The sequence below is a fragment of the Rhopalosiphum maidis genome, chromosome 1 (genome assembly GCF_003676215.2).
Source record: "Rhopalosiphum maidis isolate BTI-1 chromosome 1, ASM367621v3, whole genome shotgun sequence".
Taxonomy (NCBI): Eukaryota; Metazoa; Arthropoda; class Insecta; order Hemiptera; family Aphididae; genus Rhopalosiphum; species Rhopalosiphum maidis.
This window is the reverse complement of record NC_040877.1, coordinates 93,579,995-93,604,570: the sequence shown is the minus strand read 5'-3', so window position 1 is coordinate 93,604,570 and position 24,576 is coordinate 93,579,995. Positions and strand designations below refer to the sequence as shown.

General features: G+C 25.9%; 1 protein-coding gene across 1 annotated transcript; it reads right to left on the bottom strand.

Annotated features, from left to right (window-relative positions):
• Window positions 1-368: 368 nt before the first annotated feature.
• Window positions 369-11,506, bottom strand: LOC113549303 (piwi-like protein Siwi). The gene is made up of 16 exons (XM_026950537.1): window positions 11,202-11,506; window positions 11,063-11,102; window positions 9,245-9,459; window positions 8,989-9,171; window positions 8,268-8,444; window positions 7,442-7,597; window positions 7,223-7,359; window positions 6,282-6,390; window positions 5,925-6,214; window positions 5,691-5,848; window positions 4,635-4,762; window positions 4,373-4,544; window positions 1,977-2,098; window positions 1,712-1,887; window positions 658-817; window positions 369-580 (listed from the first exon to the last, which is right to left on the bottom strand). Exons 2-16 carry the CDS (start codon window positions 11,079-11,081, stop codon window positions 464-466), a joined length of 2,319 nt encoding a protein of 772 aa, XP_026806338.1. The 5' UTR covers window positions 11,082-11,102; window positions 11,202-11,506; the 3' UTR covers window positions 369-463.
• Between the last annotated feature and the right edge of the window lie 13,070 nt (window positions 11,507-24,576).

The following is a 24,576-nucleotide window of genomic DNA, read 5'->3' as shown; positions in this document are numbered from 1 at the left end:
TAGAACTATAAATGCGTATGAAGTAAATTTATTTATTTTGAGAAAATATTATTAATAATATAATATGATATGATATTTAACTATTATTAAAATATTAATTTGTTAAAAAAATGTACATACTTATTATTATTATGTATACATAAATATAATAAACAGTTATAAATGGATTAATAAAAGTTTTAATATCTAATAAAATGGCCTCCACCTACACAGTTTGTTGCTTATTAATGTGCTGTAAACCTTCAGCTGATAACTACTTTTTACTACAATTTTTAATTTATTTGTTATTATAATTTATAATTTAAATTTAATTTTACAATCTATACAAGATTTTATTTATTCTAAAATGTTACAATATATACCTTATCCAAAAAGATTTTGAAAGATTTATAAGAAAAAACAATATTTATACTAATGTAAAATGTATTAAATTTAAGTCTATATCCCGAGACCGGTAAAAAACCTATAAATAAAATAGAAAGTCTTCCAAAGCAGGATTAACAGGACTCCTGAGTGTCTTTGCAGCCATAAATGCCAATCTGTGTGCCAGATGACATGGAGCAGGAACTCTTATTGTGCCCTTAAAAAAAATGGCCATTAAAATGATAACAATACATAATTGATTTTAACGTTAATCATTAATCAATTAATACTTACCGACCAATTGTAGTACAAGTGTGTTAACTTATAGGTAATCCTTTGTATTTGTATCGGTGAAAGTGGAATAGTTTCACTTAGACTATTAAAAATGACCTTATAGTGAGTTGGTGTGACTGTACCCTGTGCTGTATGTTGAGAGACCAGATAGAAATCGTATCTGTTATGCATTAAAATATTATCTCATTATTCGATTAAAAAAAAAAAAAAAAAAAAATGAATTGTAAATATATCTGATTTAAAAGAAATAGATTTGATAAAATCAATATTATATTTTTTATGATTTTGTGCAAATTAAATTTTTATATAGGTAAATGATAATAGGTACTAACAAAATTTATAAGTGACAGAAGTATCAGTAAGTAAGTTCCATTATTTCAATATGACAAAATAAGAATCCTATAGCTTCATTATAGCATTATAATATTATATAGGTACACAGTGTTTATCAGATCATTGATCCTTTATTTTCATAATTAACAAAAATAGTTACAGGAATAAAAAACATTTTTTTTTTTAAATATCTTATAATTTTTAGAGTTCTATACGATCAACTTATGGATAACTTGTATTTAATTGAAAACTTTATGAAATCTATCTACGAAATAATTTCAAATAAAACAAATAAAAAAATGTTAAAAATTTCAAATATCAATATAATAATGTCTATGTCTAAATAGTATAAAAATATGCAACACGTTTTGAAAACTAATATATATGAGTTATAATTCCATGAATTCATTGGGTAACAGTCAACAAGTTGAACTCATCTATTATTAAATGTAATATATATAATTGGAATGGCTAAACACAAAATATATGTATGTAAGATTGATCTTACTATATGTACAATAGTTAGGTACATACTTAGTATATCTATATAAAAAATCAAAAAATCAATATTTAATGAAACTTTTTTAAATTTGATTTTAATTCCCAGAATGTCATATAGGTGTGACAAATAAAATTAACAACAACATTGTTAACATTTGATGTCCAATTCATAGATTGCAGTAAAATAATTATACGTATTATATATTAGTTAAATACTCACATTGTCGGGTCACTCGGGTCACTCGGGTCAGTGACTGTAGAATCAACAACTGTTCCAGGTTGTGGATTTTCATGTATTTCACCTTCAAATTTAAAAAATTTTGTGTTGATACGTTTTTTAACTATAACAAATGCCAAGCCAACTTTTTGATCTTTGTAGATTTCTTTACAAGCTTCCTATTAAAAAATCATTTATTTTAAATTTAGTTATAAGTATAATATAATATAATATACATGGTAACTTAATTTTAAATATAGATACTAACCTTAACCTGATCAACTTCAGTTTTCTGGACATATTCTATCTGCCCATCTCCTACACCATCTCTGTATATAATGATAATATCGGGAAGTTTATTATTTTTAAATCTAAATTTGTTTAAAGCCTCTAAAAAAAAAATATTCAAATAATTAAAGATATAAGTTTTAAAATTAACTTCATAATAAATTGATCATTAATAATTTATTTTAGATAGAGCAATCATTTTTTTTATAAAATTAAAAATGTTTCTACTGTTGTAAGTATCTTAAATTTTAAATTGATATGGTTTACTTAAAAATTATAATGATTGGGGCAACAACAACAACAACTCAAGCAACTGTGTAGTATATTTTCCTAAATAAATTTTCGCACTTTATTTAATTAACAAAATTGCCACATACGTTTTTTTTTTTTTTTTAATGCATAGAGTAGGAGGTGCTCCGGAACTCGAGCATTCGTTGAAATATTTTTCACAACGTAGTGCACCCATTAAAATCATTAATATTTTATATTCAGACTTTAGACGATAAAAATAAACAATATATAGAAACAAATAACATTTTATTTTATAGGGCTATTTTTTTTTTAAATCTATTAAAGTTGATATGTTTTTTGACATAAATATCAAAACAAGTTGCAAAACTGTTTAAAACGATTTAAAATATTTATTGTTATTCAAAAAGTATAAGTCATAGAAAATTGAAATTTTCATCAGTAGTTGAGAAAAATAAATTACTTGTATAAAAAAAAAAATATATGTATAACGTATATATTACAGTTTAAATATAGGTTATAAATAGAATATATCCTAGACTCACAAATCATCTCTGTTCAGAATCGTTTTTTCGTATACAATGATACCAGTCATTTCATTCAAATTTAGCACATCCATTTTAATGACCCACTCTCCACCTCTACTATATAACAGTGATACCCACTTGCCCACCCTTTTTATAATTATTTAGGTTTATAAGGTTTAAAAAAATAATATGCATTTACCATTTTTTTTAATTTTAAATGATTTATTATGTAGGTCACGTACAGTAACCAACGAATAAAGATTTTGTAACTATTACTTTGTCTAATTGAAAATATTTATGGTTTTTAATCTGTACAGAAATAATAATATGATTGTCAATTTAGTAAACAATATTTCAAATAAAAATTTTTTTCTAAACGTTCATAAAATACAATTAAAAATATAGGGTTATTAAAAGTCAGGGTAGGGTTCACCTCTTAAGCTGACTTATTTGAATCTAAATATTCGAATGCCTGAATTAGTCATTAATACAATTAATTCAAAAATATTATATGGACTTTTAGTACTAGGAAAACGCACTCAACCTAATGAAACAACCTGGTAATAGCTATAGGTAATGTATTGATACGTCTTAAGTGTATATTGTAGAGCAGTGTTTCCCAACTGGTGTTCCGCGGAACCTAAGGGTTCTGTCAGCCGATGCCAAGGGTTCCGTGAGAAATTTGGGAAAATATAAATTAATTAATAATATTTTTGATTTGAATTATGATTCTAACAGAGAATAGCTCGAAAAATTATATGGGGGTTCCACAAAACAAGCTCCTGCAAAGTTTCCGCGAGTAAAAGAAGTTGGGAAACACTGTTATAGAGTATACTACAATCAGTTTAAGAATACCCTCTTCAGGGACGTACACAAGAGTTGTTTTGGTTGTTCAAACGCCCTCCCCCCCCCGAAATACTTGGGTTTTTGCATGGTTATTTACTTATTCAATTTTAATGTTGTATCAATGTTTGTATTTAAAACAAGTATTTTAAGTATACCTAATTTTTATAAATTTTTTTTTGTATATTTATTAAAAAAAAGTTCTACTTTCCAATAACTGATTTTTAAATCACCCCCCAAAACTTTTTTTTGCGTACATCCCTGACCCTCTTCGAGCACGCATGCCGAGCCGCCGACACAGTCAACACTCGGCTAGGCGAAATCAAGTATGCTTTGATTGGTCGCCAGTTGCATCCGATAGCTACCGTCACGTGTGCAGATGATTATAAAAAAACATTATAGTGTATTTTATATTATAACATATATACTTGATGGTCCGTCATAGCATAGTGCACGAGTGCAATAATATTTTTATATTTACTTTTGGGTATCTATGTCGAATTCATAAATAATTTCAATACATGTTATTAGCGACTATATAGCGTTAATGACGAAAGTAAACGAAGAAACCATATTCGGAGATTTCTTATCTGGTAAAAGGATACATTTTTTAAAAACGATGAGTTAGTATTGCTATCAGTACATATTATAAATTACGAGAAATTTAAATTAAATATTGCTCGAAGTTTGATAAAATACTAAATTCTATATTGTAATAATTTTAGTTTTAAAATAAATAATTTAATTTTATACATACTCATAGTATTAACTGAAAAAAAGGTTGAAAGTTCCTGTCCACTAGTATGTTTTTGAACACAGCTGAAGAAAGAAGTGAAACATGTGTCCATTGTGGCTATGAATGCGCCATAAGATTTACTTTTATTTACCGTATCGTGACAGACGTCATATCCAATTATCATCATTGAATTCTGAGAATAGACATCATAAAATTATTATTCTTAACATATTGAATTTACCTAAAACAAATGTATAGGCAATTTATAATAAATTAATCATACTGCAGGTCCAGGGATATCGACACGCCATGGGGCTCCATTTAGTTTACAATTAATTTGTATGACAATTTTGGTACACACCGACATATTTCTCTTCATTACATTTTTCAATACCACAACTTGTGATAATACTGAAAAAAATATTTTGAGGTATTTTAATTATTTGAGTTTATACGGTAGCATCTTTATGATATTAAAATAAAACATTAGTATTAAGTTTAAGTTATGTTTATATAATTACCATCCAGGACTCTGAACCCGAATTAACCCTTAATTAATGGTAACAAGACTATATTTTCTTGTAAATAGTTTATGTTATATTCAATTATTTTTCAAAAACTATTAACCTTAGACTTAAAATTTTCACCAATTTTTTTTTTTTTAATGAATGTCAATAATTTTTTTGAGTCGAAAAGCTTGAAAATGTTATACAAGATTCCTCATAAATTATCATAGTAGCAGTTAAAACATATTAATGAATGAATAAAATAAATGATTTTTTTATCATAAGCATTTAAAGTTCAAATTTTGACGAAATTCATCATAATCTCAACAGTATGCAAATTATTTTATAGTTATACATAAAGAAAATGTTTTTATCTCTAGAATATGAAAATGTAATATGAGTTTTCTTATAAGTTTTTATAATAAATAAAAAATAAAAAAAAATAAAAATAATAGCAATTGAAAAATATTAATTCAACATGCCGGCTACCGTATAAGTCTACAACCAATAGTTATTTACATAGGTATCCTATGCTGACTAACCGTCTCTGCTAAAAATCGTTTTTCGTATACAAGAATATTAGATCATTGAATTCAAATGTATTACCTTTCATTACAGTATCCCACTTATAACCTACTGTACAGCAGAGCGGTAGATACTAACTCACTTGACTACGTTTTATTACTATTTATTTTATACCCTAATTGGTATAAAATATCAATAGCCCAATTAATTAATTATGAATAATCAGAATCTGAAGCTAATCCCGTATTCAATTATTTAGACTTAAATTCATGACAAAATCTATAAATTAATTTTCAAAAATGTATTACCTCCTCTATCATTACACAGTTTTTTTTTTATGGTACAGTAAACATCTTCACGCACATTTGGAACGACACATAAAATAAATGATGGATTCTCTGTATTTAGTATGGTCTCTAAGTTTTTTTGAATTGCTTCTAAATTAGTTTTAAAATTAAATTCATTTCTAAAAAAAAAAATGTTTCAAACATTATAGTATATTTCGTATTTGAGTATATAAAATATAAATAACAAATACTGACATTATTGGCTGTGGCAAATCAAAATTCAAGCCTTTTGCTACATTACGTAAAGTAGAGACAAATTCTTCAACTGCAGACTTATTGTCGGATTGAAATATTACTAACCATTTTTTTAAAATAACAGTTCTATACATGGGTAAATTATGTAAGTTTTTAGTCCAATTAGCATCATGTCCATATGAACATTCCCTTTGATTTCCTTTTATCATTTCTTGTTTTAATATACGACCATTAAGTTGAATGAGTTTATTACTCAATGTTAAATTCCATTTGTTTAATAATTCTTTAGACTTAAATATTCAATAAAAATTAAAGTGATGTTTATTTCTTCATAAACATTTCAATAAGCATATTTACCTCGGATGTATTAAGAACCCGTTCTATAAAATCATTATATTTACTAACTCTTGCAGTGGAATTCAGTTTTGTATGATATGCGATGTCTCTCGTGAGTGAAGTATTTTTCCTGTAATTATAAACATTATATTGTACTTTACAAGTAGATATTAGATCATTACTATAAATGTTATCAATTTTTCACTATAAAATAATTAACTTATTTTTACATTATTAAATGTAAATGTTATATTAAATTAAATGTTAAAATTCATAAAAAAACAGCCCTATTAATTTATTACATTTTAAATGTAAGTTGCCATATGAAAATTAAAAGTTGATAGTGGTTTTACTATTAAACAAAAGGTAAAAAAAAATAAAATTTCATACAATTTGAGATATCTACAAAATATATTGAAAAAAAAAATGTAAAAAATTCAGTAATCAAAGAAATAATGAGTGTATAATGATAAAAAAATCATTCTATATATATTTGGTAAACATGTCAAGCCTCAATGGTTATTTATTTGAATTATTATAAAAAAAATTGTTTTATCAAAAATTGTTTATGCGTAAAAATTCTTGTGTTTCCTTAAATTTATTTTAATTTTTAAAGATTATCAAGTAAGTACTGGACTTTTTTCTCTAAACTTCCGTCCCATTATATGCCCTCTAGATCCAATTTTCTACCAGAAATTAATCTCGAATTAAAATATTGAAATAATTTTTTCTACCATAAAAAAAATACAAGCACAAAAAAAATTACATAATTGTAAATATAATATTGCTCTACACAAAATCAATAATTAAATTAATAACCCACAAAATTACAGTAAGTTCTTCTGTTGTTTTTTAAACATTAATATTTTTAATTTATTATTACATTAGTTTTTTTGTATACAAGTATGTTATTTCGAGTAAATTGTTTATAAGTAAGTAGTATATTCTATAAATATAATTACCTTAGTTCATCATTTAGTCCAGTAAAATTACATAATTGAGGAACTAAGTACACAAACTTAGTTTCTTCGTCTTTAGCTTTATTGTTTATCGATAACAACATTGGCTGAGTTTTGTTGAGGTCGGTTATTTGATATTTCTAAAAATAAAAAAATACATGCATGCTTAGAAAAGAGCTTGAATATAGAAACTACAGTTATACAAAATCATAGATAACATACTTCTCTATAATAGTTTTCATATGTTATTGTTGATCCATCTTTTTTATAAAATTCTGAAGTTATTCTCATGTTTTCTTTTACTTCATAAATTTTGTAGGTCCGATTATTATATCTTGTTAGAACCACACTTCCCATGACAACACTTTTAAATTCCTCCTAAAAAATAATATTATATTACTATTGTCTATTCCAAACATCCTTACCATAATGCAAGATAATGTGACTACTGTTTCTAATATCGAGGATAACAGTTATAATAATATTAATATCTAAATATAGCATACACTAAGGTTGATTTTAAAATTATAATAACGTAATAATAATATTATTAAGTACCTATAGTCATAATACAAAAATATTCAGGATTATAGTAATACCTACTCGTATTATCTGTCTTACGCGTGTAGTTAAAAAAAAAAAAAACAAATGTTGTCGTGAGAACAACCGTATGATTTTAACAAAAATAGTGATGACAAATTTTTATTTTTTTGAAATGTTTTTGAAATTTTAACACATAAAATATGAATATTAATAGTATTTGTCATGCAAACCAATGCTAATACAATTTTTCAAAATATAACTTTTAATCATACGTATTTTTCTTTTATAGAATATAAAGAGTTTGAAATATATGTCACTAGACGTTAGTACTACGTATAACTCTTCTGTTGTTAGTAATTAAATTATGTTCAAAGCTTTCAGAAAATGAAAGTAAAATATTTGTTGAGTTTAATTGACAAATTTAAATATTCAATTGTTCACAAGTAACTTGCTTATAAACAAACTAAATAAGTTTTTTCATTTAATAATTATATTAATTACTGACCATCCAATTGAGATTTCTGTTTCTATTTTGTCCACATTGTACCAAAAAATCGTAAACAGTATCTGTCCTCATAATTTTTGTTGAAATTTCAGATCGCAATAATAGACCACCATCAAATTCTCCAATAGTTGTTTCATAACCGGGCCAAAGTTCTAAGTTGTAAATAGGAAAAGTAACCTGTAATAACCGACAAATAAATACAATGTAGATCTAAAGAATTTTGGTGAAATCAAGTTCTATTGATGAGGTCCTATCATTGGATTGCCTTTCTTCTCATTATTATCTATATTTCTCGTATTGTATTATATTTGATAATATATAAATTAAAAACATGTTTTAGCATAAAAAGTATATTTTATTTAACAAATCTGAAAATATAGACAAATTTTAAATGTAATGTTAAACATTTTGGATATGGTACTACGTTTATTAGTAGGTATAAGTATTAGTATTAGTATAAAAACCTAATTGTTAAGTATTCAATATTTGTACATCAACGGTTTTAGAAAAGTATTTTGCATTAATTCCTATTTTGTAATTAAAAATATAATCATTTAAATAATCCTAAAGTAATAATATTATTTTAGACTAATTATAAATACAGGTACAATATCTTTTTTTATAACATAAATTACTATTATTTTGTTTTTCAGTATAACCCAAAAATAGATGAGTCGTACTTAGAATCCCTAATACCAATAAGATTTGTAAAAGCTTTTACTTTTCTTTGTTCGTCATAGTAATGTCTTCCAACTTGTTGTAGGCTTAAACTTCTGATGCATTTTCGTAACAATATATTTAACAATTGTATCATGGTATTACTTTCCTTATCAACAACTTTAGTAAATCTTATTTTAATTGATATTATTTGGTTATCATATCGGTTTGATGACAACACTTTAGGCTAAAATAAAAATTAATTTGTTATTACTTTTAAAATATAAATTAATACAAATAATTTATTTTAAAAAACTTACATTTTTTTTATATTTTGTGCTACTATACAACATTTGTCCATCAAAAATGTATGATCCTAAAACTTGTTGGTGTACCCTCAATAGCGCGCTATTGATGCGTTTCACTTCACAGTCTGGTTGAAATTCTACTTGATACTGATACAAGGTCCAATCTGTGTAAGATGTTATTGGAAAATAATTTGTTTTTAACTTAACAAATTCTGGTACACCTGACCCTATAGAAAAAAAAATAGTAAAAAAAAAAATAGACATTATATTTTGAAAAAGTTCTTATACGAGGTGATTCTTTTATCATAAAACACTCATTATTTCAAAAGGTATTCATGTTTTTGAAAACGTATTTTTACATAGTTGTTAAAAACACTACGTTTTTATTAAAAATTTATATTTTTAAATATTTTTTTAAGTTTTTTTACTTTTTTGAATGACAACATAAAGTTTTAATTTCATATTCCAAAGCAGAATAATTTTCTAAGTATTTTGATACATATAAATCGAATTTAGGGCAAGTACTTTAAGAGTTATGAGTTATACGTATTTAAAGTTTAGGTACGCGGAGTGGAGTGGTACGGGGTTACCCCAGAAAATGTTTGTCCACTACTCCGCTTGTCTAAACTTTAAATGCGTATAACTTATAACTCATGAACTACTCGTCCTAAATTTGATTTTTATGTATCAAAATATTCAGAAAATTATTCTGCTTTAGAATATGAAATTAAAACTCTATTTTGTCATTCAAAAACGTAAAAAAACTTTAAAAAAAATATTTAAAAATATAATTTGTTTATTAAAAATGTAGCCTTTTCAACAATTTGAAACTATGTAAAAAATGTTTTCAAAAACATGAATAATTTTTGAAATAATGAGTATTTTATGATAAAAAAATCACCCTGTATAAAAATAAAAGATACAGTTCCATCTTAAAATTGATCTTTCAATCATATTATGTTTATTATTATTAATTTTAAAATTAATAATTATATACATTACACAGTGTAAAGAACTCTTGTACATTATATCTTAAAAACAATGATAAATTAATAATAAATAGGTACTTTTCTTTTTGTTTAAAAAAAAAGAAGTTTTTAATCTTATCTATTTCAAAACATATAAAATATACAATAGGTTTGTCCAATTATAAATAACCAATGGTAAAAATATAACTATCAACTGGTTCTCTAAAACCAATTACATAAATGGGTAATTATGATTTGCAGTACTAGCCTTTACTAACAATTTTGTATCTAAATTGATAACATAATTCAAAAACAATAGTAGGTAGGTACTTATTGATTGTCTTAACCTCTAAAAATAAAAGTTCCTAATATTATACCTAGTATCTACCTTGTTGTCCACTTCTAATTGGTAAGTCTAAAAAAACTATAATGTTTTCAACAAGTCAAATCATTTGCACAAAGTTAATTATCCAAATACAAAAGCCTGAATGAAAACTTTAAATTTTAATTTGTGGTTGATAAAATTACATGTTAAATGTCAAATTACATTTGATTGACGAAAAAATAAATAACTTATATTTTGTAAAGAATGATTTAGTATTAATTACTACAATATTATTATGATAATAGTTATAGTTATTAAAGTTTATAATTCGCTAACTTTAAGCCAATTTAATTATAAAAAATATGTTTATGTATATATGAAAAAAAATATTACATTTAAATTATTCAAAAGATTTTTGATATCTCAACATTACATTCCCATCTCTTATACTTTTAGTTACCAAATGTTAACTTTATTGAATTTTATTTTTTAACTATCGTACACTTGAAACATATAAGATATTTAAGTAAGCTGTACCTGTTGTCAAGTTTCTCATTCCACCCGTTACTTGTTCAACCTAAATAAAATACATTTTTTTAAATTATTTTTAATTTAAAAATCAATTTCTGGCTTGAAATCCGTGCGTTGGATCAGATGAACATGGCCTGTATCTTACTTGCGATTGCGATGATGATGCATGTGCTGGTCGAGGTCCTCGAAATTGTTGTTGACGTGGTGGTTGCGATGATGGTGCATGTGCTGGTCGAGGTCCTCGAAATTGTTGTGGACGTTGTGGTTGCGATGATGGTGTCTGTACTGGTCGAGGTCCTCGAAATTGTTGTTGACGTTGTGGTTGCGATGGTGGTGCCTGTGCTGGTCGAGGTCCTTGAAACTGTTGTGGACGTTGTGGTTGCGACTGTGGTGCCTGTGCTGGTCGAGGTCCTTGAAACTGTTGTGGACGTTGTGGTTGCGACTGTGGTGCCTGTGCTGGTCGAGGTCCTTGAAACTGTTGTGGACGTTGTGGTTGCGACTGTGGTGCCTGTGCTGGTCGAGGTCCTCCAACTTGTTGTGGTTGTCCTGTTTGAGTAGTAGGAGTTCCTTGTGATGGCCCACGAGCCCGACCTCTGGAACGCCGTTTTTCATTGGGATCCATACCGTATCTATTAAACTATCTATAAACACAAATAATTTTCATAAAATAAAAATCTAATAAAACTGTGAATATGGTGAATTATTCTTATTTAATAATATATTTAGGTATCTTAAAATGTTATTGTTTAAATATTGTATCCTAATCATATTCATTGATTCAAGATCGACCCTTACTTTGTCGTTATTAAATTTAACTTATAATCATTAAATTTAATATATAGGTATAACGGTACATTTATTATAATTAATATTTATACTACACACATATGCACACTTGTGCATGCACAAAGAACACACGCATACCTACGCGCAAGCGAGTTCATAAATAAATATTAAACAATATAATAATGTAACAAAAATATAATATTGTCTACGAAAGAAAAACTTTTTATATAGCACAGACTACAGATGCAAATTGAATAATGATAGTATTCAAATTCTATGAAAAATGAATGCGTTCATTAGGTCGTTCATGATTTAATTTTAATTTTTTTAATTGTTTACTAAATATTTGCAGTAAATATAAAAATTCGTAAGCATATACGATTCAACCCAAAAATAAAGACATAATTTAGATAATAGACTCTAAAATTATAAATAAATATTTTTAATATTCTTAAAGCTGCTGTGGACCCCCAACATGAGTATAACCCGCGAACCACAGGTTAAGAACCGCTGCTTTAGAGCATATACATTTTGTAAAATGTAACTAGTATACAGATCCGTTTCGCCAACACTGTCACTTTCGAATTTTTATATCAAACCTCGTCAGTATTATGTATAGGACTATTAGGGCTGGGATTAATATGCAATAAAAATCAAAAATATGTACATAATATATATATATATGTAGTTAAAATGGTCAAAATATGTAGTATAAAATAAAAAACATGTAATAAGAAAAATTTAAAATTATGATAACGTGTAAAATTAAAATTAAATTCTAAATCATTTTTGAATAATATACAATTCATTGTTTTTGATTTCTAATCAATTTAATTTAAAAAATATAAAATATAAAGATATTTACAAAACCACGCAAACTCATGTACTGACACTGTTGAAAATTCATAAATATATTTTGTCTAATAATTGTTGAATATAAAGTATAATCTAAGACCATTAATTTATAGTTATCGAACAGAAACAAATAAGATAAACCATAATCAAGTTATTAATATTTAACTAATACTTTCATATACTTATTTCCTATATGCATTGTACACTTAACAATTTTTACGAGTACTATTATCGAAGTATAAATGTATAATACTACTACACCACCGAAATTGTCAAAATTTATGAAATTTATGTAAACAAAAAGCAAAAATCTTACAAATAATGTTAAAAACGCTTGCCAAGACAGAGATCGGCATGTAAACTTTCTTGATTTTCAATTTTTTAGAAATTTATTAATTGTATGCAATATGTATGTATAATGTATTTTATTTTCATTTTCATTTAATGAGATAGATCTCTGAAACCGGGGAGCAGATTTTGTTGTTTGGGGTCTTGTTAGATTCACATTGGCTAGGAGAAGTACAGTGAAGATTTTCAGAACTTTATCTTTTATGGTTAATTCACTACAGAGCTTCAAAAAAAAAAAATTAAAAAACATTTTATTGGGCATTTTTTATGTTTTTCAGATTTATAGCTTTGTAGTGAGTTAATGATTGAAGATAAAGTTCTGAAAATCTTCACAGCACTTCTCCTATAATAGCTAATGTGACTAACAAGACCCAAAATAACAAAATCCGTTCTGCAGTTTCGGTAATCTACCACGCTAAATAACGCTAAATAAAAATCTAACAAAAAATAAATATTTTTTTTAACTGAAAAATTAAATATTTTTTTTTGAAAACTTTGAATCATACATTTTGTATCTACTTTATAATCTCTTTTTAATGAGCTATCAACCAACTTTTTAGCTATTATAGTTTTGGAGAAAAGTTAAAAAATAGAAATTTTGCAACTGTTCACGCCGGCGTGTTTGTGGATTCAAATCGTTATACCGCTTGGGTGTGATATCGAATCTCTCACTTTAATATTTTATGTTAAAGCTAGCTTAATTATCTACCTACCCATTACAATTGAGTTACATTTTTATCATTTTCCTATTCAATAAAAATTCTTGAAGTTTTAAAAATTCAGACTTTTTTCATTTCAATTACCATACTTACTTGATTAAAAATCAAGAAAGTAATATGTATTTATGACGAAATATGTAGAAACATGTAAAATAAAATATATTTTATTTTATTGCAAATTACGTGAAATTAATTTATCATTTCCAATACTTAATTTATCATGTTTTAGTAAAAATATGTATTTGCATACAAATCCCAGCCCTAATGATGTACTTTTTTGTACAATTTTATATCGATTCTGCCGGCTACTATTTATCCCTCCCTAGTAAATTGTAAATGTATTTTAAAAAATACAGTCCTATACATGATATACTATATAATATATACCTATATTAATAAAATATATAAAATGATAATAATTGTATAATAATTCAAAACTAAAATGTGTAGTCTAATTAATACGTGTATGTTACCCATGTTTTAAATACAAAAATACAAACTGACACTTACATACATATAAATGGAATAAATTGTATTAATATTTAGTAAAAGTAGTGCTTTTAACAACAAAAAAAAACAAAATATTAATAATGTATCAAATGATTTGAATGATAATACAATTTCTAGGATCACTTATTTAAAAAATGTGTCTAAATATTACCAAAAGTAGTTACTTTTATATTATATTTATATTAATAATTAAATTTTAGATTTTAATTTTGTATTATACATTTATACAATTTAGATTATATACATTTTAAAATTGTATTATATATTCACATATACGTATTAATTAGAATACACATTTTAATTTTGAATTATACAATTATTATTATCATTTTATACAATTTAGACTATACATTTTAATATTTTATAATATATTCACATTACATGTATTAATTAGAATATACATTTTAATTTTGAATTATACGATTATTATTATTTTATTCTTATTAGTTATTATATATACTATATATTTTAAAAATACATATGCAAGGGAGAAAGGATAAACAGTAGCCAGCGGAATCGATACAAACCTTTTTCATAAACGGTAATCAGTCAAAAAGTCCGGATTCAGTTTTTAATGTTTTTATAGTCGGAAAAAAGTCCGAGCACATTTTTAGTGGCGGACAAAGAGTCCAAAAATACAAAATATTGTATATAATTAATAATTATTTTAAAAACTTAAAAATTTAAAAATGTCTATATATAGTCATTATATATTATACACATTATATTATTATATTATTTCTATTTTCTTATTTTCATTTATAATTATATAATTTATTACAACATATTAGAACAACAATATCAAAATTTATTTGTAACTAAATACATTTTAACAAACGATGAATTTTATTTTATTTATAAACACGTCAATCTAAACAAAATAAAGTGGGCAAGTGGGTATCGTTTTGTTGTATAGTAGAGATGGAGAGTAGGTCACTGGTCATTATAATGGATGTGTTAAATTTAAATGCAATGAGGGGTATCATTGTATACGAAAAACGATTCTGAACGGAGATTATTTGTCAGTCAATGATAATTAGTAGGATTATATTATTACCTATATTTAAATTGTAATATATCATTATTTTACATGATTTCGAAAAAAATTTTCATTTCATACGCTCATAACATTTTTTCTATATTGACGCTAGAATTTTTTTTTACAGTTACTTGAAGGAAAATTTATGGATAACCTTGTATTTGGTATTTTAACCTTAGGTATAAATCACAACAATTTTATGAATTTTCAACTTTAAAATTCCTTACAAATTTTCGCGATTTTGATATATTTCTTAAATTTTTGAACTTTAAATGCTTATAAACAAAAATTGTAACTAACGATTTTTGATTTTTTTTTACTACGATAAGTACAACTTATAATAAACCTTGTATTCAATTTTAAAGATTTATTGGATACCCAAATTTTTTTTATCGGCATTTTAAGAAAAAAAAACTTATTAAGTCGAAAATTTCAATTGTGTATAAGTAACTTAAAAAAGGTTAAAATATAATCGTAAATAGATAACCATAATATAAATATTTGGTGAAAATTTCAAGTATTTACAATGATTCGTTTTTGAGTTACAGCAAAATCAAAACATCGATTTTGTCAAAAAGTGGTTATGCGTAAAAATTCCCGTTTTTTCGTTATTTTTTCAGGGTTTTTCACGACGCTTTTGAAAACTACTGGACATTTTTTTACTTTAGACTTTCCCAAAGTACCAACTAGATAAATTTGCCTTTTCAAGAGGAGCTGAAGTCGAAAATCGAAGCATTATCACTACTCCAAAACGTGATGACAGACACAAAAATAAAAAAACACAAATCATTGTAAAATCAATACATTCATCATTCCGTTCAGAATCTAAAATAGTATGTAATAATTATAATAAAAATATATAAATATGTCATTATTATAGGTACCTAACTATATTGCTATAGTGGATTTCCGTTATATTTTTGTTAGTTATACGAAAATATAATATGTGTCCAGCATTTATAAATTTAAAAAAAAAAACATTAATTACGTATACAAAATATTTTGTATTTTCGGACTTATTGTCCGACACATAAATGTGCTCGGGCTTTTTATCCGACCATAAAAAATGAATCCGGACTTTTTGTCCCCGGACATTTCGTCCACGATTCTTTCTAAACAGATAGTTTCGGCGGAATCAATAATTCCACCCCCCCAACACAACAAAAACCTTTTTTCCTATACGCGTGTTGGAGAAACGTAAATAAGTACGACACGTAGCACGATAGTAAATTGTCAGTCATATCAATTACCTGCAATGGTTAAGACGGTGGAAAATTATATTATCCATGCATAAACTACGTTGGGCCTAGTGCTCCTATATATATCCACGACTAAATATTAATATTATAAAACAAATTTATTTTTACATTTTTCAAACAATTTGAAAAACAACAATTATAGGATAGATTATAGTATTGTTATAATATATATATATATATAATATAATATATATAATCATAGTTGATAGATTTGAAACTTATGAAAAAGTTTTTTAGCGTGTACTGTTTTTTAATTTTTTAATTTTCATTATTTTAATGTAACGCATTTTATTTTAAATTCTGAGCGAAGCGATGATTGTATTGATCTTACAATCATGGGTTTTTTTTATATGTACTTTCGTGATAATTAGTTAATAAAATGCATAGATTTTTAACTTTGCGGATAATTTTAGAATTCATTTTAATATTTATTTCAAAATTAAAAATTCCCACTACTTTTTTGTAATGAGGAAAAACAGACAAAAAAATAAAGAAAAATGGAAATTTTTGAGCTAAGCCAGTTTTTTTTAACTAAAAAATTGATTTTTTATAATGTTATACCTAATTAAGAACAACTAACCACAGAAATGTTCACCAAGTGTTTATATTACAATTTTCTATTTACAGTATGATCATCAAAATTCGACAAAAAATTAATGAATAGATAAAAAAGACTTGAAAATGTAATACAAGGTTCCTAATGATTTGTTAATTTCCTTAGTAAAAAATATTGAAAATTCATGATCACAAAGTATTTAAAATTTGTTAAAATCACAAATATTACAAGCTACAAATATTTTTCTGTTAAAAATTTATAAAATCCTTAATTTTTATAGCTAAGGTTTGAAAATATAATATATTATATTAATACTATTATATTGCTGCAGTATGTCAAGCCGGGAGCACTGGCATTTACGTACTTATATTTAATTTTTATAATTTTCCATCAAATAAAATAATAAATATATGTATTAAATGGTAAATAAATTTAACTTGTTAAAAATCGTTCAAATTCATTAAAAATATAAACGTCGTTCACGTTCACGTTCGAATTTGAAAAAAAACGAGTGACGTTCACTTATCATTCACTAATACTATGAAAGTGGACGTGCGTTCGTGAACGATGTTATTTTCAAATACTGGTAGTCGTGTACAGTTTAAAATAATAATAATGGTAGAGATGAGACAGCTTACAACTAAAAAAAATTGTAATAAAATTTCGCTTTTATATATTATCCAGTCTATCGTCACGTATTACTAAAATATCATAACTATAACCACTAACGACCATGGTCTATATGTAATTGTTAACGTAAAATTAATTATAATAATAATAATCATAATAATAATATACGTCTAGTACTCTAATATTCTATAACGTTATGACGTATTATAAACTGTTGTAGAATACCGCCCGACGTTTCGACGAGAATCATTCTACATTGACGTCGAAGCATAAAATATGTCTTTTTGATTACATATTATTATTATTGTTATTGTTTTATAGTATTTCTAATTGCTATCAATATAATACAGTACTATAATATTATCTTACCGAATTGGTTTGATGTAGGTATAACAATACTAATTATTTTCCGTTTTTCAGCTAAGGAGACGTAAATACGTAATTACTAATTAGGTGAAGGCACCTGTTGGCTGTTACGTATAAACGCAACCTACCAATTGACGTTCAATATATTATTATAAGATTATATTTAAAAGATCAAAAGAACATTGATTTACACTAATTACTGTGATTAAAACAAATTTAATTAAATTAAACTATTTAATTTATTTTTATTTCAGACCTTACGGACTGTGGTAAGGCTAACCGTGAAATGGTAGAGTAATGTACTCTCTGTATTAAGAACACCGAATACTGAGCACTGCGGTATTGCAAGTGAGGACGGAAAAAAAAGCCACAAAATACTTTGCAATAAGTGTGCGCAAACGTGTGTGTGGGTGGGAGTTTGAAAAGTTGCTGACAGTTCGTCTAGTAGTAGGTGGGGGGCATCAGTGGCGGCTCGTGATGTTAAAAATAGGCGGTGCACAAAATAATAATTAACAAGCATTGACTATAATGTAACAAGTTTTTGCTGTTTTAAATGAATGTATCTTATTAATATATAAACGTAAATCATTTGATTATATTACTATATTATTATTGAATAATTATATTAATATTTTAATTATAATGTTTAAAAAAAGGCTGAAAAAACTCAAAATTAACGTATATAACTTTTATTTTAAAAATCGGCTCACAGTATAGTAACTGCAAACCAAGTTGCATTGTATTTGGCGATCCCCCACTCACAGTGTTGCACACCGATTACAATATCACCAATCGATTAGTGTGTGCAATGTGCATATTCCGTAACTCTTTTTACTTTGTGAGCAATAATACAGTCACGACATGGAAATTCTTTACCAATAAATATTTTTGAATAATTTTTTTTTTTTTTAGCACCCCGATATTCTCAATGAACAGTTTATAAAGATTAAGTTCTAAAAAAAATAAAAATATTATTTTGATAAAATAGCATGTAGTGCGCTTGCACTTGCAGCGTACCTACGTACGAGCCATCACTGGGGGCCAGTAGAGCGCTGGGTCCCTAATTTACCGTGTTCAATTTAAAGTATAAATGGTAAAAGAAAAAAATTTATCATGATGGTCACTCAAACTTGACCTAAACAAAGTGAAGATTAAAAGATTTATACAAAGGCTTTCCATTATCTATCCTTTATTTATGAATTTATTATATTTTACATTGCTCATTACAATGATAATAATATGTGAGCATATCATTTTATACACATACTAAGTATAGTTTTTATGTAAATACAAATATACAAACATACAATTATATAAGTGAAACCTCCCTTAACGGATATCTCTAGATAACGGACACCTCTAAATAGCGGACATTTTTTGGGGAACGGGGTCATTTCACTACTTTTCTATAGGAAAACCTCTAAATACAATTTTATGGCATTTTAACTTTTGATTTTAGTCATATCTATTGTGAAATTGTGGAATTAGAAAATGCATTAACACACGTAATGACTTCGCGTCAAGATACGAAACCATCTAAAGTAACTGATTTTTTTAATTTGTTAGTTTTAATTTTTATTTATCAATTTTTTTTTATATTTTTACCTTTACATTTTTAAAAATACATAAAAAAGAATTAAAATAAAAATAAATTAATTTTATTATAATATACCTATGTATATATGTATAAATATTAAATAACTTTAAATTAATAAATCAATTTTTTAATATTATAATTTCATTTTTTTATTTCTCTAAGATTGTATTTCTCTCTTTAAATACCGGATACCTCCAAATAGTGGACAACATTTCAGCGACCGAGGGTGTCCGATATTTAGAGTTTTCACTGTTTATGCATTAAAATATTAACTTATTTTGTGTATTTGTCTGTTCCATAATAAAACTGTTTCCAACAACTATACTTAGTGGTGTACTGTTGTTAAAAGTTCGATGTCCTTGCCTTTCAAAGTTCTTATACAATGTCGGAGTATAAATAACATATGGTCATATAGGTTCTATAAAGGAACATATTACGTTAAATAATAATCGTATCATCGTACTGTACCTCATTAAATGCCAAAAGATAATAGTATCGGCTAAATTAGTTTCGGGATAGGGTCATTGCCTTTAGAACGTATATTATATAAGACGTTTCAAGTGTTAGCGCATATTTACTCGTGTGAAAACTATTAGAATTTACTATCTTTATTATATTTTATTTTGGTGAAAATATATTAATACGCACGTAGCAAAGAGCTACAACAATTGTACCCATATCTATATCTTGATTATAGACTATTAAGATAATGTACTGGGAAATTATCTAAGACGACGGCGACGCACAAAAAACATTTATTTCTAAATTAAAAACTAATGCATGTACAGAAATCTACTGTATTAAGGATTAAATACATTTAAACGTTAATATTTTAATTCTAGAATGTTACATCTACTTTATAAATAGTAATAAAATCAATAAACGAACTCCCCAATTTTTCAAAGTTTAAATAAATTAGGTAACTGAAAAACAACATTTTCTTCCAGAGTTATACGGTATATGTAAGTAAAGATTGGAACCAATTTTCTGGTACTTGTCGTATATATTGTATATATAACCTAACCTATATATATATAGAGAGAGAGAGAGAATACAAATAATTAAATTATATAATGTATAATAATAATAATAATAATTATTATTATTATCTACAAAATATTTATATTATAGACTATAATACTATATAATGATATATAATAATATGACTTAACAATGTATAGCATGTAGCGTATATAACATTACATAACATTTGTCGTTTTATTCTTAGTACCTATACTGATAAATAAAGTTCGTAATTTAATGGACTTGAAATAGCCAAAATAAGCATACAAGTATACACGAACAATTATAAAATATACAAAAAAAAAATGTTAGTTTTAATCATGCAAAAAAAATTATTCAAAATTCCGAAAAAAAACATCTAATGTCATTAATAATGACATAAATAATGCGCACAAAACAAATGAAAAATATGGAAAAATAAATAAATATTAATATTAATATAAACATGACGGAAAACTGGTTGAAATTAATTGGTCTTTTTAAATCAAAAAATACTATAAAATATCAATCGTGTACAATAGTTAAAAGAACTACTAAAACTATACTAGTTTAATTTAATTTTCTGATTCTCGGTTTTAGTAATAGGCAATCCAATAAATGTTATGTCCCATTCATATCGTACTAATTATGCTCAAAGTGCCCCCTTAGTCGTTACTAGATTCATCGCGTGAGCAAGTATAATGTAGATTTGTTATTTTGTAATCATATTATAGTCTCTATTAAGTTGTAATGTATATATTAACTATGTTAAAAATATTTTATAATTATTATTTTGTATGCTATCTTTTTTGTATCTACATTACATAAACATATATTGTATTAAAGACTTTTTCTAATAATTTTAATCAACTATAGTTGTATACGCACTTTGTTTAATAATCCTTTCAAAATAGAACTATGATCTCGAAATATAATATCAAATATTATAGTTAAAAATGATAACAATTATTGGTTTTAGGTGGAATCCAACGCCACGGTGGTGGCGCGAAGCTGAGTACAAAAAAAATAGCGTAGTAGCCACTAACCAGGCACGTATACAAAAGAAAATTTTAGGAGGGCGGTTGAACTCCACCCCTGTATACGTGCCTGCCACTTACATATAGTAACAGGATGCCGAGTTGTAACATTGAAAAACCGCACGTACTAATTTGTGTTTATCTATGGGCCAGTTCCACAGGGAAAACAGGCAACAGCTAAACATAACATACGATATATAGTCGTAAAAAGTATCAATTGATCAAAAATATTGTGCAGATGGGAACAGAGGAACTCGCAAGCAAATTGGTTAGATAGCTTAAACGTTATAACCAAATATGTACAAGTACATTTAAGACGATTTTTCGTACGCGACGAAAATATCGTAAAATATAATATGTCCCTCGACCTCGGCTTATCCATTTCCCTGCTAAGGTCTCACAATATGCTACAGCGGCGGCTACGACGACGCTGGGTCGACGGCGTTTGTCGTATTGCCGTTATAATAATTATTATTACTATGTATACTTACATATTAAAAAGGGTGGGCAAGTGGGTATCGCTCTGATGCTATATAGTAGAGATGGAGAGTACGTCACTATAACGGATGTGTTAAATTTGAATGCAATGACAGGTATACGAAAAACGATTCTGAACGGAGATGATTTGTCAGTCTAGAATAATTAGTAGGATATATTATATTATTACCAGGGCTCAGGACTTACAGTACTTAAAATCTTTAAAATAAGCACTTAAAAACAGCATTCAAGTTTCTAGTGTTTTTACATACAAACTTTGACGATTTATTGATTTGTTAAAATGTCTTTTTAATTTTTTTTTTTAGTCGTTCAACGTTAACATTGTGACCATCACAAGTAAGTAAAATAGACAAATAGTAATATTTTCAAACTCATTAGACAAATCTTTTTACTCCATATTTAGATCTACTAAATTTGAAATATTACCCAAAACAACAAATGTATTTCTAATATTAGCATTACAAATTACAATCAAGGTTAGCTACACGATCTTGTCTACGATATAACAATAAATTATAAAAAATAAATTACGCTAAAATTGATTTATTAAGTGCGCATCTTGCTTTTTTAAACACGCAAATTAAAGTGCGCTTTAGAGTAAGTAAGCATCGACTGCATTACTTATTAGTTATTAGTTTATTACATATACGAGTATACGACTAATACTTTGTAATTAACAAAGTACGAATAAATTAATAATACGATTATAGTATTTTGTATAAATTGGGCTTAGCCAGTAATTTTAAATAAATAGATTTATAATAATTTAAGTCGATAACTTTACTTCTAGACGATACGATAATATTTCGGCATATTAGCACGAAACAGATTAAATGCAGATCGCACCGTTGTCGTCAAATTAATATTAGACTGCGACGATGATACTAAATGCATATTACGTAAAATAATATTGAGTTTTATATTGAATATTATTTAAAATAGTTAAAGAAAAAAATTATTTAAAAATTGTATAAGTATGTAATGCCATATTCTTATGAAGATATAACTATATAAGATGAAATAATAAATGTACTTTTTCCATAAAAATATAAAATTGACGAACTATGGAAAATATGCAGTTTAAATTTTGATTTTTAAAATAGGGTACTATCGTATGGTTCAGATTTCTAGCTTGGTCTGCTATAACCCATTATCTTTTTGTAGATTAAATATATATATACATATAAAAGTTCCTACAAACAATAATTTAATAAAACTATTCAATTTGGGTACTTATATTCAGTGTATTTTTATTTCATTATACTTTTTTTACGGTCTTTCTCATCGTCATTTTGTTCGGAAATTCTTGTGCAAGTACCATACAATGTTTGGCATATTATTATATTAGGCTCGGACCAGGTCTCGATAATGGTCACCCTGGACCGAGTAGGATTAGGGTGATGGCCGTCCCGAAGATGAAAATCAAGAGGGGTGAATAATATGAAAAATGCCGACTACAATTTTTATACTCAATGTATGTAGTATAATTAACTGTATGTAGTTGTGTTTTTACTTTTTAACATGTATACATGCGTACAAGTGGCAACCGTCGACGCGGAAGTGGTAGATACATCATACATACACATACACACCCACTAATAATCATTTACGATTAACACAGATCCCAGGGCCTACAACAAGATTAAAATCTAAATGTTACCCCTTGAATAATGAAATTCATAATATTGTTAAAGGTATCAAAAAAATACCTATTTGAAACGCTGAATTTAAAATGTTTTTTCCTTATTCAATTAAAATAAATAAAAATGCTTTTTAATAAGAACATGAAATAGTACCAACATATCATTATATCAAATGTAAATAGGTAGTCACAACTCACCTTAACAATGTAAGAATCTTAATTGTAGTATATCATAATAATACTAAGGTAATCTTTTTTAATTAATAATAACTAATATGTATAAACCAGTGCTCGGGACTTATAGCACTTAAAATCTTTAAAATAAGCGCTTAAAAACATCATTATAAAAACTCAAATAAGTATTTAAAAAACTTAAATTTGAGCAAAAATATTTAATCAAAAAAAAAATTTCTTTTTACATGATAAAGTAGGTAGTAGAATACTAGACAAAATTTGTAACTGTGCTAAAAATAGTATAATTAAAGACTACAAAAAATATTGAAACAAAATGATTAGGAAAAGTTTCTTACTAAAAAATCCAAACATAAACCTTTATATTATAAAAAATACTAGAAAAAAAGCATATTTTTAAAATTCGTTTAAAAAAAGCACTCAAATTGAACGTGTTTTAACATGACATATACTTCCATAACACTCTGCTACATTTTAAATCAAT

Excerpts from the sequence above, each read along its gene's own strand:
- LOC113549303 (XM_026950537.1), bottom strand. Across the intron at positions 8,445-8,988 it reads ACTATGACGAACAAAGAAAA|GTTACTTTTCCTATTTACAA; the intron begins GTAAAAGCTTTT and ends CGGTTATTACAG. Across the intron at positions 818-1,711 it reads GACCCGAGTGACCCGACAAT|ATACGATTTCTATCTGGTCT; the intron begins GTGAGTATTTAA and ends AATGCATAACAG.